The 13,673-nt window shown below is 36.2% G+C and overlaps 1 protein-coding gene across 2 annotated transcripts in view; it reads right to left on the bottom strand.

Annotated features, from left to right (window-relative positions):
* Positions 1-3,811: 3,811 nt before the first annotated feature.
* Positions 3,812-13,673, bottom strand: part of LOC123534901 (heat shock 70 kDa protein 12B-like) — a 28,558-nt gene continuing 18,696 nt past the window's right edge. For both annotated transcript variants that reach the window (XM_045317364.2, XM_045317365.2), the window contains 3 exons: positions 9,677-9,821; positions 7,641-8,748; positions 3,812-7,452 (listed from right to left, as the gene is read on the bottom strand). In XM_045317364.2, coding sequence (XP_045173299.2) covers positions 7,419-7,452; positions 7,641-8,748; positions 9,677-9,821 — 1,287 coding nt within the window. In that variant the 3' untranslated portion in view covers positions 3,812-7,418. The remainder of the gene's footprint in view (positions 7,453-7,640; positions 8,749-9,676; positions 9,822-13,673) is intronic.

The raw sequence follows: 13,673 nt of genomic DNA, 5'->3' as shown, positions 1-13,673 counted from the left end.
CCTTGGATTTTTTACAAGAACTGGCTTTGGTTTGTCTTGTAAAAACGGAGTATGATAATGACATAACAGTTATTATGCATGAAAGATACATCATCACCACGAAGCAGTGCGTTACCTAATTGGTATGTGCGAGGCGCTACTAATTCACTTACACGAAATAAACCAAAATATGCTAACGTAAACAAAGAAGAGAATAGTTCAGTTTCATAAATGTCGTTACAGACTATAGGTAATACGTTACAAAATGCGTCCAGAGCTGTAATATCCGTGGTTATGCCAGACTTGTTCCAACCTGCAGGCCATTTTGCTTGGCGCCATTGACCCTTAAAGTATATGCCAAACCCAAGACCTTCACCACTTGCGCTGTCAGAAAAAAGTTGCACATCTGCATTCGAGACCCAAAATTTGTCATGAAATAATGATTTACCATTGAAGTTTTTTAAGAAAGTTAGTCACATATTTAAATCTAATTTGATTTCATTTTTCAGCCTGAGATGATGATACGGTTTTGTAAGGCCGCAAATAGAATATATCAAATGGCGTGAAAATGGCCTGCCCATTGGTATTGCGCGACAGCAGAAATTCAAAGAACCTATAAGAGATTGCATTCTTTTCAGTGTTGTATTCCTATGGGGAAGCATTTCCATTAACTTTTTAATAACTTCCTGAATTTTTGATAAAGGAATTCTAACAGTCATCTGAATTGAATCTAATTCAATGCCCAGAAAAACGAGTATCTCTGTAGGGCCCTCCGTGTTTTTTTTTTTCATCCGCTAACGGAACACCTAAATCTGACATAGTGTCTCTAAATATTCCCAACGCACGGGTACACATTTCAGAACTTATTTCCGCCCCTAAGAAATCATCTAGAAAGTGGATAAGCCCACCTTTAATTTTCGTTTTACACAGAATTCTTAAAACCTTCAAAACCTTCCAAACGTGATGCACCTAATGCATGCACAAAAAGGTAGCGCTTTATCAAAATAGAAATTACCAGAAAAAACAAAAACCAAGCAATTCGAAATCTGACGGTGTAATAGGTATCAGCCTGTATGCGCTACGAATATCAGCTTTAAACATTTTACAGTTTTGACCTAGTTCTTGGATTAAGTTGACAGCTTCGTCAAAACTTGTGTACTGAACCGAACACAATGCCGGATCGATATAGTCATTTAATAAATTCCCCCGGAGGGTATGATAGATGATGAATCATCCTATATTCACCAGGTGTTTTCTTAAGGACAAGACCAATAGGTGAAACAATCAAATTTGGCAGCGCTTGTCCGGAAACATTTTGGAACGAAAATCGTAAATTATTAGCATCTCTAGGGAAACGTGGACCTGTATATTGAATAGAAAAACCAGGTGTAAAGCCGTTTAAAAGAAAATCTGCTTCCGTTTGATCATAAAACTTTAAATACTGTTTTAAAACCGTAATTTTAATTGGAGATTTAGCTAAGTTATTGATATCTAAGTGACTAGGTGACGATAGCGGGGTGACCCGCTCAGCGTCCTTTGTCTGAGAAGTACGTGCATTAATGTTTTCTTGATCCTCTGAATGAACCACGCCTAGCGAAAGGTCTTCATCGAAATGCTTTCTGGCTTTGGTGTGTTTGTACTCGAAACTGATTTCCCGATACGTCTGACCTTACAAAATTGATTTCTGGGTGTGGTGCGTAACATTTTGTGCACAAATGAGCAAACCTACAATTAGGCCATGAACATGTACCCTTATTATAATCATTACATTTTTAATAGCGCTTTCCCTGATATTAAACATGTAATTCAACATTTCATACACCTGGTCTGTGCTAGTTGACAAACAGACTGACATATAAATATTGAAAGCATTCGTCCATTTTTCAATATCCTAAATTTTTCCCCTACATTCTTTTTGTGACGTCTCGACCCGACCATCCGAGCTAAATTTAACTACCGCGCCATTACAATAATCCAAAAGTTCTATTGCACCCTTCAATGATAACGCTAAATTTACATATTCTACTTTACAATTTTTTTTTTTGTTTCAACATAGCTGGCACGTGTGCTGCAATATCATCGTTAGCCGTGCGGATTGAAGGTAAACAAGGAGCTGCACTCGATGTTATCCATTGAAATTTGCGGTAAATGGTTCGATACGCTAACATTTGCCATATTTGCATTGCTACAACCCACTTGACAAGTATTCCCTGGAACTTCAGGGTTTCTGGTAGAACCTGTATTTATAGATTGTGACTCGTGCATTAATTGTTCGAAATCTATAATAGGGCACCTACCGGCATCGTTCTGTAGTAGGGGATCATCACAAAAATTGTCCAGCTCTGCCTCCTCAGACCTTCGCTTCCGGCCCCGGTTCAAGTCAGTCAGCGGGGTGCCCCACCCAGCGTCTCTTGGGTATGGGGCTCTTCCTGTCCCTCGGCGCCGTTCCTCGTCAGCCTCAGGGTCCGGTACTGGTGCTGGTGCTAGTGCGGGCAGCTGTGCGTGAGCATGTGCTCTCGTCCTTCTATTTTCCAGATTCGCACGTGGTGGTTGTGCTGCCGCTGCCGGCGCCGGCGCTCGCCTGTTTACCGGTACTGGAGCATATTCTCTTCTATCGAGGATCTCACGCTGTGGTGCCCGTCTCCTCTCTCGCCCGCGGCGCGGCATAATTACAATGTAGCAAATAAATTTAACTTTACGATATTTAAAGTTTTTGAGCGTCGTACGTGACTTCTGTCTTGTAGAAATTCAACTGAAAGCGTTACACGTGTGCACAAGGTTTTCTTTACATAGCCTGGTTCCTACATACTAAGCTTTTAAGATCAAAATAGAACACACCGGGAACCAAAACCGGTTTTGCGACTACAAGCGTGACCATCAGTCTGTAGTGGCGTAGCCAGTACGTATTACAATAGAACGCTAGTTTTCGCAAAAATAAAATTGATTACTTTATTCAAAACAATTTTAATTGTACAAAATATTTTACAAAATGCGGTACAAACTAAACATGTCAGATTTACAATGAACATGCCTAAGAAAAATGAATTGGAACAACCACACTAAAATGACCCAAAAATTAAAGGGAGACAACTCAAAAACTACTAATACAGAAATAATGACAAAGTATATTCCCCATACTATTGCCTATTATTGAAAAATAAACCAGTGGCTTGGAAATAAAGAAGAAAACACTTAAAGACGTTCGCGTAATTTCTGCGCATCTTTTTCACGCATGTAGGCAAAACAAGTTAACAATTATTATTTACTGAAATGGCCGGGAATTCAACAAAAACATCAACTCGTACCCCAGCAAACACACCACGTTGTTACAACGTTGTTATGACGTCTTTTCCTGACGTTGTTTTTTGGTTGATAATGAAAGGTGCGTTGACGTCTTTCTCACAACGTTGGAAAGACGTTGTTTTTGGGTTGATAATGAAAGGTGTGTTGACGTCTTTTTTGCAATGTTGGAAAGACGTCTTTTTCACAACGTTGGACAACGTTGTTTTTTGGTTGATAATGAAAGGTGCGTTGACGTCTTTTTTGCCACTTTGGAAAGACGTCTTTTTTACAACGTTTGAAAGACGTAGTTTTTTCTTTGATTATGAAAGGTGTTTTGACGTCTTTTGCAGTGTTGGAAAGACATATTTTTCACAACTTTGGAAAGATGTCCTTTTTACGTTTGAAAGACATCTTTTTCTCAATGTTGTTTCGTCCTCTAAAAGTACAAAAAAGTAACATATGGTTTTAAACAAAAGTGTACTGAATAATAGAATAGTCACAAGACGTATCTTAACATACTGGGTCTAGTAAGAAAACATACTAAATATGATTCAACCGAAATGTTTTTATTACAAAGTACATATACAATTCAATCAAAAATAAATTTTGTTGATACATGTAATCTGTAACAAGAGCTGTTCAGGGACAGCAACAGTCGATCGACTATTCAATAGCTTTTACACAAAATATTTCATCAATGAATACTACAACAAACACTTGTGTAAAATAAAATGGGCAACCATTTTGTTTGAATGTAATAAAGTGTCATAGCATATAAAAACAAGAGCTGTCATAGAAGCAGCATGTTTAACTATTTCAAAGCTTGATAGTGAAGAAACATTATCTTGAATTCTAGAAATAAACTGCCGTTATTGCCACTTTTCGGGGGTGTTTTAACAGGAGAGAAAACGTGTGCTAACAGAGAGATTCTCGCGCTCACATGCTGTTATAACACCTTTTTATTTATGCGTGTTCCGTGGCAAATCTTAAACGTAATACGGTCCCAAAACGGATAATTCAAAAGGAAATGACGCCAACGTGAAAAAACAACAAACTTTACCGCGCATTTCATGGGAATTTAATGACGTTGAGTGACAATATATTCATTTACTTGGCTTTTACGCATTTTATGCTAGAATAGGGTTAGCGCATGTTATTTTCGTGTTATAACATCTACAGAATCCCTCGGGAATCGTTGGTACCAGGCTCGGGTACCAACCAATCCCTCGGGATTCTGCAGATGTTGTAACACGAAAAAACATGCGTTATCCCTACAGAATTACTTTATGTTTGAACAAAATGCATTGAATAATAGCCATTATTGAGTGAAACTGCCTGAAATTCCTTTAAATGAGTCAAAGAACAGGAGAATTACAAAGCTAACTCCATTTTCACTCAACGTTTCGACTATTTTTATTAGTCTTCTTCAGGAAGTAAACAAATATGATATGAAATAAACAACGTCATGAATATATGACGTCATAAAAGATGACGTTACGTTACAAACATTTTGGCGTAAAAATTACAATGTACAATAGGCTACATAATGTTTACACAAATATATATCTAAAGTACTGTTTAAAGTATGTTATGACAAAAGTTAAAATTAAAAGTGGTTATACTTAATACATAGTAAGATTATAGACATTATTTAAAATAATAATGTTAATAATCATAATAACAGTAAGTACAGGATCACAAAGATACGAAATCACTGGGTAAATTGTGTTATAGACAAAAAAAAAGAAAATACCAGCAAAAACAGTACTAACTGACATTAAGAAAACCACAGTTTGTGTTACATAACAGAAAACACTATGAAGTGAAGAGATTTATGAAAAATTATACATTACTTTTGAATTCATTCCTTTTGGAAAAATAGTATCTAGTTTGTGAATCCAGTAAGTTTCCTTTAGAAGCCTCCTCATATCATCATGGATAACATCAATAGGCATAAAGCTAAAGTCATTTAAGCTATGACCATTTTGATTAAAATGAGTTGCTACATGACTAGAAAATGCAGGATCGATAAAACTTGTAATATCAAAACGATGTTTATTCATGCGTCTTGAAACTTGCTGGCTAGTTTGGCCTACATATTGCATTTTACACTTCTTACATGTTATTAGATATATTACATCTGAACTTTACAAGTTGCATTATTCTTAAGCTTGAAAGTTTTCTTACACTGAGAGCTATTAAAACTATCACTTTCAGTAATGTAAGAACAATGTGAACATCTTGAACGATTACATTTAGACGAAGTAAAATTAACATCAGACAACATATGAAAGTCAGTTTTAACTAGAATGTCCTTCAAATTCTTAGGACGTTTAAAAGCCATGGTTTTAAATGAGTCAAGAAATATTAGTTTGATACCACACTTCGGACTGTGAAATCTGATTTTAGATGCTGACAGAAAACAAGTAGGATAGCTCTGCATGTAGTTTGTACAGTCTAGCTCAAAACCTAAAGCTACTCATCCACAGTTTGGATGAAATTTTTCAACAGCTTTATTTCAAGCGCCGAGGGACAGGAAGAGGCCCATATCTAAGATATTGATCTCTCGAGATAAGATACCGTACGCACGAGATAAGATGTTGATCGCTCAAGATAAGATGTCGTGCACACGAGATAAGATGTTGATCGCACGAGATAAGATGTCGATCGCTCGAGATAAGATGTTAATTGCTCATGATAAGATGTCGTGATTTCGATATAAGATGTAGTGTGCACGAGATAATTTAATCCTAAAAAAATAAATGCAAGTTTAGATCTTTGTTCAAGTATTTCAATAATTTATCATTACATTTTACCAACGGAAAAAACCCCAGACTATTTGCATTACTTTTGTTTTCAAAAGACGATCACAACACGAATGAAAGTTAGAATAGCACATAATGGTATTTCACCAAACTAAAGGTTTTTGCCCGTTGGTGAACTCACTTTCTCAATGATTTTAGTGTATTCTAAGAACACAGCTAGCCTTTATTAACGCATTTTAACATAGAAATAAAGGTAAAAATGCTCTATTCAAGTTTGTATTATTAATAAAATGCTTCAAAAACGGGACAATTATTACAAAGTCTTTGAAATACATGTTTTTTTTTTCGTGCTAAACTTAACTAACTTATCTAAATCGACTATTTAAAACTTGATACTTCCAAATTTTTGTCAAAAACATGTCTAAAATATCCACTGAGACAAAAAAAAACTGACATTCCTGGTACTGACATCTTCTAATAAAAATGTTTTTGTAGAGAAGAGATCTTCATCCAAATTGAAAGATCGTATTAATGTCATCGCAAATTGGAAATTATCTAAGCTCTAAATATTTTACGAATACGAATAGGTAAATGATTTACAAATTGAGTGCTGAATATTATACGAAATGTTTAAAATGTATTTTGCTCTAAAATATTGCAACGAACTTTTACAATTATAACTTTGTCAGAACACCAGAAGTTTGCGTGTTTAAGTCACCAAACATCGCTAATCTTAATAATTATTTGAAAAGTATTTCTTCCTTTTTGTATTGAATAAAATGTTATTTTGTCTTTTTTAAATTTTAAAACACAACAACACAATTTAGTAAATACCAGTCACTTTCAAGCATAAAGGTTAAGGCAAAACTTTATGTGGGCATTTCCAAGCATGGGACGCTACCTGAAAGCGTAGAACGGGCGAGTTTCAACAAAGATATTTTACTTTAATCCGTTCAGGGACAACAGGGTCGAAATCAGTGACATTAAACTCTATACCAAAGAGGGGGTAAGGGAATATTTTCCGGAAAGTGGAGGAAGGATGAATATTTAGTGCAACGGAGCGTAAACGCATGGGGAAGGGACGACGCGGGCAGTGAGAAGAAAGAGGAGAAACGCCAACAACAAACTAGACAACACACGCAAGTCAAAATACGAGACAGACAGAAAACAAGTTAAAAATAGGAACGGAAACACTGTTAATACTACCAAATAATGATCTTAACAATATTGATACAGTAAAGTTCTTTAAATGCAAATGCATATTTGCTGTTGTCTTGGTCTCATATGTGAATTGGCTCTCAAACTGTGAGATTAATAACTGCTTGTTAGAACATCTCTCTCCTCAGCTTTAACTTTGTTCCTTTGCAATTTTTTGAACGGTCCCACGACATGTTACATTGTTGTGCATGTTTCTTCGTCGCTGCCACTATAAAAAAAGAGTGTAGTACAAGTAAATTAATCTTACAGTCAATAGAAATATGCGAATGTGAAAAAAATCGAATTAAACATTGAGAGTCAATCTTTAATCATCTCGGATTTACTTATAAGTCAAAATTTGTTACGTTAAACGTACTGCTAGTGGCGAACGTTAAATTATTTTGAATAATACAGTACCTAACTTGCAACGTTTTCGATTCCAGTTTGTTCTCCATGGTCCTGAACTCAATATCTGCCTTGCATTCTTCTCCTGTTTCACAGTCCTTAGCTATGACAGCTAACTCGGTTCCCCCGTATGTCATAGAAACGTTAATATTTCTGATTGGTCTTCTCTTTGGCAAAAGTACTTTAATGTTTCCAATATTGACACATCCTCTGTCAGTAACATACTTGGGATCTGTATATTCGGATTTATATACAGCAATCATCATTGACGTCTGGTATTCATACAAAGTAGAGTATGTAAATGTTTTCCGTTTAGCATTTAATGTGATTGACTCGCCAATTTGTACGTGTTTACTAAATATGTCCTTGCAATAGAATTCGTTTGTTTGTGTATTCTTAAATTTCTTCTCGGGGTTGTGAACCTTTTCGTCAAATGGAACGTTGACTTCTATTCCGAATGTCCACCTACTGATTCTGCTTCTGAAGATCAAAGGATCGTGTCCAAATATCACAGCTCCCTTTAAAACTGCCTGGAATGGTGATGTTGGTGAGATAACCTTTACCGCCGGAAAATCTTTGCTTGCCCGCTCCGTGATATATGTTCGAACAATAGGTGACTGTGAGAAACCGCCTACGAGGACAAGAATATTGCAAACCTGTAACTCCTTCTTTTTTAGCTGACACTGTATCGTCTTATATATTCGTGCGCAGGTTTCACCGAAAAGAATTTTCTTTACATAATCTGACTCAAAACAAAACTCCATATCTTTGAAGCTAAAGCAGTGTTCTTTTTCTGCCCTTTCCCTGAGAGTAATTTCTCTGCTTTTCAGTTTTTCCGTAACGGCTGCAGGAACGTCGAGAGGAATGTATTCATCTTCTGGATTACCAGTACCAATAACTATCTTCTTTGACTCAAAATCATTTTCCATTTTAAGCATTTCTACAGGCTTCATACTAGTAAAGATTTTTCGCCATCCGTCTCCCCTAAAACTTTCCTGACACACTTGGAAGAAACAGTCGTTAATATTTTGCCCTCCAATTACGTCCCCAGAAGTTGTGACGACTTCTCTCAAGTCTCCATTTTGCAAAACCTCCAAAGCAGACAAATCGGCAGTGAGGCCTACAATTAAACATAAATATGAATTCTAAGAAATGAAGAAATTATATTGTCTCGGACACCGAAAATCTTTCAAATTTACATGCTGAAATCATTTTCTTTTAATTATACTTTCAAATTTGTCTTTAATAGTAGGATACCATATCGTCAGCAAGACCTAAGACTTAGTTATTACATTCTTCAATATTATAATTAAATCTGACTAGAACCTATTTTTTTCTTGTTAAACAAAGAAGACTGAAACTGTAACGTTATTATGCAAGAATGCAATGTTTGAACAATGCAATTATTACATCATAACGTGCAACGCCATAGAGACGCACTGGAAAAAAAAAACACATAAAAACAGGCAACTATATGGTGTATATCGGCAAGGATGTAGTTTATAAACCTTGATTTCCTGTAAGAATCGAAAAAATATATCTTCAACAATGCTTTTATTTTGATGTCGTTCAGATACGTACTATTGTATCACTGGGACTGTATGATACAGTTTCTTCGTATTTGAACTTGTATTGGAATATATTATCATTATCATTATTAACATTAAATATTGATCATTGTTGTTAAAGAATCATCTTTCTCGGACACATATTACATGTCTCATATACATATTTAAATTTATTTCCGTTGATGATTATACCATGTGCTTACGATACTTATTGTGAAATCATTTAATTTCATGGGCATGAAATGTCGTGGTTTTGGTACCAAACTGTTATTTCGTGGAGATTTTAATTCGTGGATTTCAATTTTTGAAGATGAAATTAATTGGAAATCATAATCGTTCGTTGGGATTAGATTTCGTAGATTGACACGACCACGAAACACACGAAAATTACTCATCGAATGATATTAATGATTTTACAATACCGAAAATTCATACATACAATTATATAAAGTTCATTATAAAAATGAATCTAAAATTTACCTCCAAGGTCGGCCACAAGGAAAGTTTGACCTGTAAATTCTAATGTTTCCGTGTTGTTTCCTTTCCCTTGAGGTAGGAACATACAATAAACTGCTGCGGATTCCGGTTCATTGGCTAACAAAAGGTTCGTGCTTTTGATATCACACTAAAAATAAATAAACTGGAATTGATGTGTCATATGCAAAAAAGTACCCTGAAGTGTAGACAATGTTCATTGTTTTATTTAGATCTGATTTCTGATGTCGATCTTCTTGGGGTGTAATAACACATATTTTATCAAACAATCAAGGACAGTGGTAAATTAGACAATAAATCACAAGGAGGCATTGAATGTTTTCATCTTACATGCTCATCGAAATAGTTTGATAAAAAGACCTTGACCTTAAAGCGTGCCATCCGAAACATGCGCTCTGTAATTCGTCCGAAGTGTCAAAGTGCAAAGTGTCATTAAAATCCTTCAAATACTTCAAGAGTAACAAGGCGGACACAAAACAGAGTCACATGACCTTTGACCCATAAATATGACCTTGACCTTGAAGCGAGCCATCATGCACTTTGCACGTCGTCTTGATGTGGTAAATATTTGTGTCAAGTTTCTTCGAAAACCTTCAAGGGTTTCAAGAGTTATAGAGCGGACACGAAATTGCTAACGGATGGACGGACAGATAACATAATATACGCCCCTTCAGGCGTATGAAAATTATGCTGGACTTCATTTATCCGAGTTGTAATGAACCGGACGTCTTCTGGCAATTTGATGCCATGATCAAGGTAATATATTTAAAAGTCTCTTGCTAGTCTGCGCGTCAACCAGGACCTTCTTCTTTGTTTAACTGGTATTCAATTCGTGTCATTCTAGAATCTTGTATAGATTATATTTTAGCGATATTTCTGAACGGCGACATACACGTGACATTACTATGCCGAATGGTCGTACAAAAACTCATTCCTTATCCATGTGACAACAACTTGATTTCATATTATCTTTCTGGACTGTACTGACAAATTCAAATATAATCAGGTTATACGCATTGATTCTAAACTGCAGTACAATATCCTGTCTTGGTAGTCACAATGATATGGGCAAAATAATTATGAAATTATTAATGAACATACTGAATTAAACAGAGATCAATGCTTCAAAAGGATCTTCTTATGTATTTATTTTATGGTGTATAAATGTTAAGTTTAAAAAGTAAACGAGAGGCCAACCCACGGGACTTGAGAAAACGTCTCGATTCAAGTAATATTTTGCCTATATTTTCCTTATTACTTGACGGACTTTTATCAGATAAATAGCATCGAAGACTGCAAAAATCAGTGCTTTCCTCCGCACAAATCGTACATTTCTCAAACACTTCGCCCAACTGCTTTTTCATGGAAAAACAGTGTAGATAACGTCCTTTTCTCCCAAAATTACGGAATCCTGTTGGGGCCATTTATAATGTCGCCGTCGCGTTTGTGGGGTCGACACACGACAACGCGAAGAAACGTAGAGACATTACGAAGTGACACCAGACAATGTCGCGATATCCACTTTGAAATGTCGCCTTTCAAAAGCACGATATATCGCGATGTCACTTCGCGTTGTCGAGCGTCATATCGCATTGTCGCTATGTCACTTCGTAATGCCGCGATGTTACTTCGCGTTGTCGTTTGCCGACCCTGCAAACGCGACGGCGACATTATCAAACGACATGCGATAATCACAAACGACGCTCGACAACGCGAAGCGACATTTTCCAAATGTCGTATCGTATGTCGCGTGTCGCGGGTTTGGGTGAGAGTCGACGCGCGACAATTTCAAACGATACACGACACGCAAAGTGACACTCGACAATACGAAGCGACATTTTCATAATGTCGTACCGCATTGTCGTGCGTCGACCAGTGTTCACTTGAATAAATACCGGCTAATCTTGATCGCATTTTTTTCGAAAAATTCATCAATTTCAATTTATTATTAAAAGCGTTAAAAGTAAGATATCAAAGTGAAATTTCTTTTAATAAGTAGTATTGCCTAATCGAATATTAAAAACAATGTTCTTCCCCGACGGGCACGCCGTCGGGAACATTTGCTGAACATAGTCATTTTTGGCTGAAAATATTATCAGTAAAATAAGGAAAAAGTGCCTATAAAATATTTATTTTGGGTAAATAACTGATAGAAAATGACAAAATCTGAAAGTCTGTGACAAAAAAGACAATATCTGTTCGTCCGTCTGTACGTAATTAAAGATAAAAGCTTTATTTACGTACTTTTACGTACGGAAAATGTCCGTGTTTTTCATTAACTTCAAATAACTGAATAATAACTCAAGACGGGTATCAGACAGGTATCAGAAAATGATTTAACTTGTTATATGCGGTAGGGTGCTGGCCAAGACTAAGCTGACTCGACCCAGGGAGCCGTGAGAATTTCTCCAGTGGTGTCATTGGACTCAGAGAAGGTAGTGCTTGGGTTTTCAGGACCGTCTTGACTGCTCTGACAAGTACATATTTTGAGAATATTACCGGAATTTGACCTATGACCTTGACCCCTAGCCGACTGGGTTCGAACATGACGTGGCCTCTTTTCTCTAGGTACTGACTTGTCCTTTGCAACAATGTATCATTTATTAAAATCGGACATTAGGTTATGAAGATATGACTTCTCAGACAAGGACCACCCCTCTATTTAATATATGAAGAAGTATGCATATTTTCACGAAAACTGATATATTTTGAGACGGTTCACCGACGAAACCGTCGGCGGTAAAATTATACAAGTTACATATCCGTTTAGACAATGTTTGAATTTAATATTCAAACGTTATTACATTAAAATATCTTGCGTTTGGAACATTCTACAGTTATTTGAAGTTAATGAAAAACACGGACATTTTCCGTAAGGAAAAGTACGGAAATATTTTACCTTTTCACCGGTAGACGGGCGACATGCGATACGACATTATGAAGATGTCGCTTCGTATTTCGAGTGTCACTTCGCGTGTCGTGTGTCGTTTGGAATTGTCGCGCGTCGACTTTCACCCAAACCCGCGACACGCGACATACGATACGACATTAGGAAAATGTCGCTTCGTGTTGTCGAGCGTCGTTTGAGATTATCGCATGTCGTTTGATAATGTCGCCGTCGCGTTTGCAGGGTCGACACACGACATCGCGAAGTGACATCGCGACATTACGAAGTGACATAGCGACAATGCGATATGACGCTCGGAAACGCAAAGTGACATCGCGATATATCGTGCTTTTGAAAGGCAACATTTCAAAGTGGATATCGCGACATTGTCGTTCGGGATTGTCGCCGTCGTTTGAGAGTGTCGGGTGTCATTTCGTAACGCGCTATGTCACTTCGCGTTGTCGTGTGTCGACCCCACAAACGCGACAGCAACATTATAAATGGCCCCAATTGGATTCCGTACAAAACGATCACTTTTTTCAAGATCAACGAAAGACAGTTTTAGTCTACAGTACAAATATTATAACCCATGATTTACTTTAACCGTATATATATATATATATATATATATATATATATATATATATATATATATATATATATATATATATATATATATATATATATATATATATATATATAAACCTACAGGATTGTATAGAACACTATTTGTTAATTGGATATCGTACACACATATACCTTATATACATGTAATATCAGTCACACTGTACAGTATCTATAATAACGAGTGTATGTTGCCATTCGTTCCTCTATAGTTAACAACGTGCAAGCCTACTAAAAACTGTGTCCTAATCAAGTAAATATAGGTCACACACCAGTAAATATTGTTCCCTATATATTCTATATAAAACTGACATTTTTAAAATGCTACCAAACATAGCTAGATTCATTTCAGAGAATAAATCCTTACCTCATTTTAAAGAGTTATGATAAAACTGATATAAAATGAAAAGTAGGGGTCATGTATCTTCTAAGAGAGATTTCTCTTGTCACGTTTGCTTACTGTAAAATCAC

Source organism: Mercenaria mercenaria, unplaced genomic scaffold (assembly GCF_021730395.1).
Source record: "Mercenaria mercenaria strain notata unplaced genomic scaffold, MADL_Memer_1 contig_4741, whole genome shotgun sequence".
Taxonomy (NCBI): domain Eukaryota; kingdom Metazoa; phylum Mollusca; class Bivalvia; order Venerida; family Veneridae; genus Mercenaria; species Mercenaria mercenaria.
Note: the sequence above shows the minus strand (reverse complement) of the source record. Positions and strands in the feature narration are given on the sequence as shown.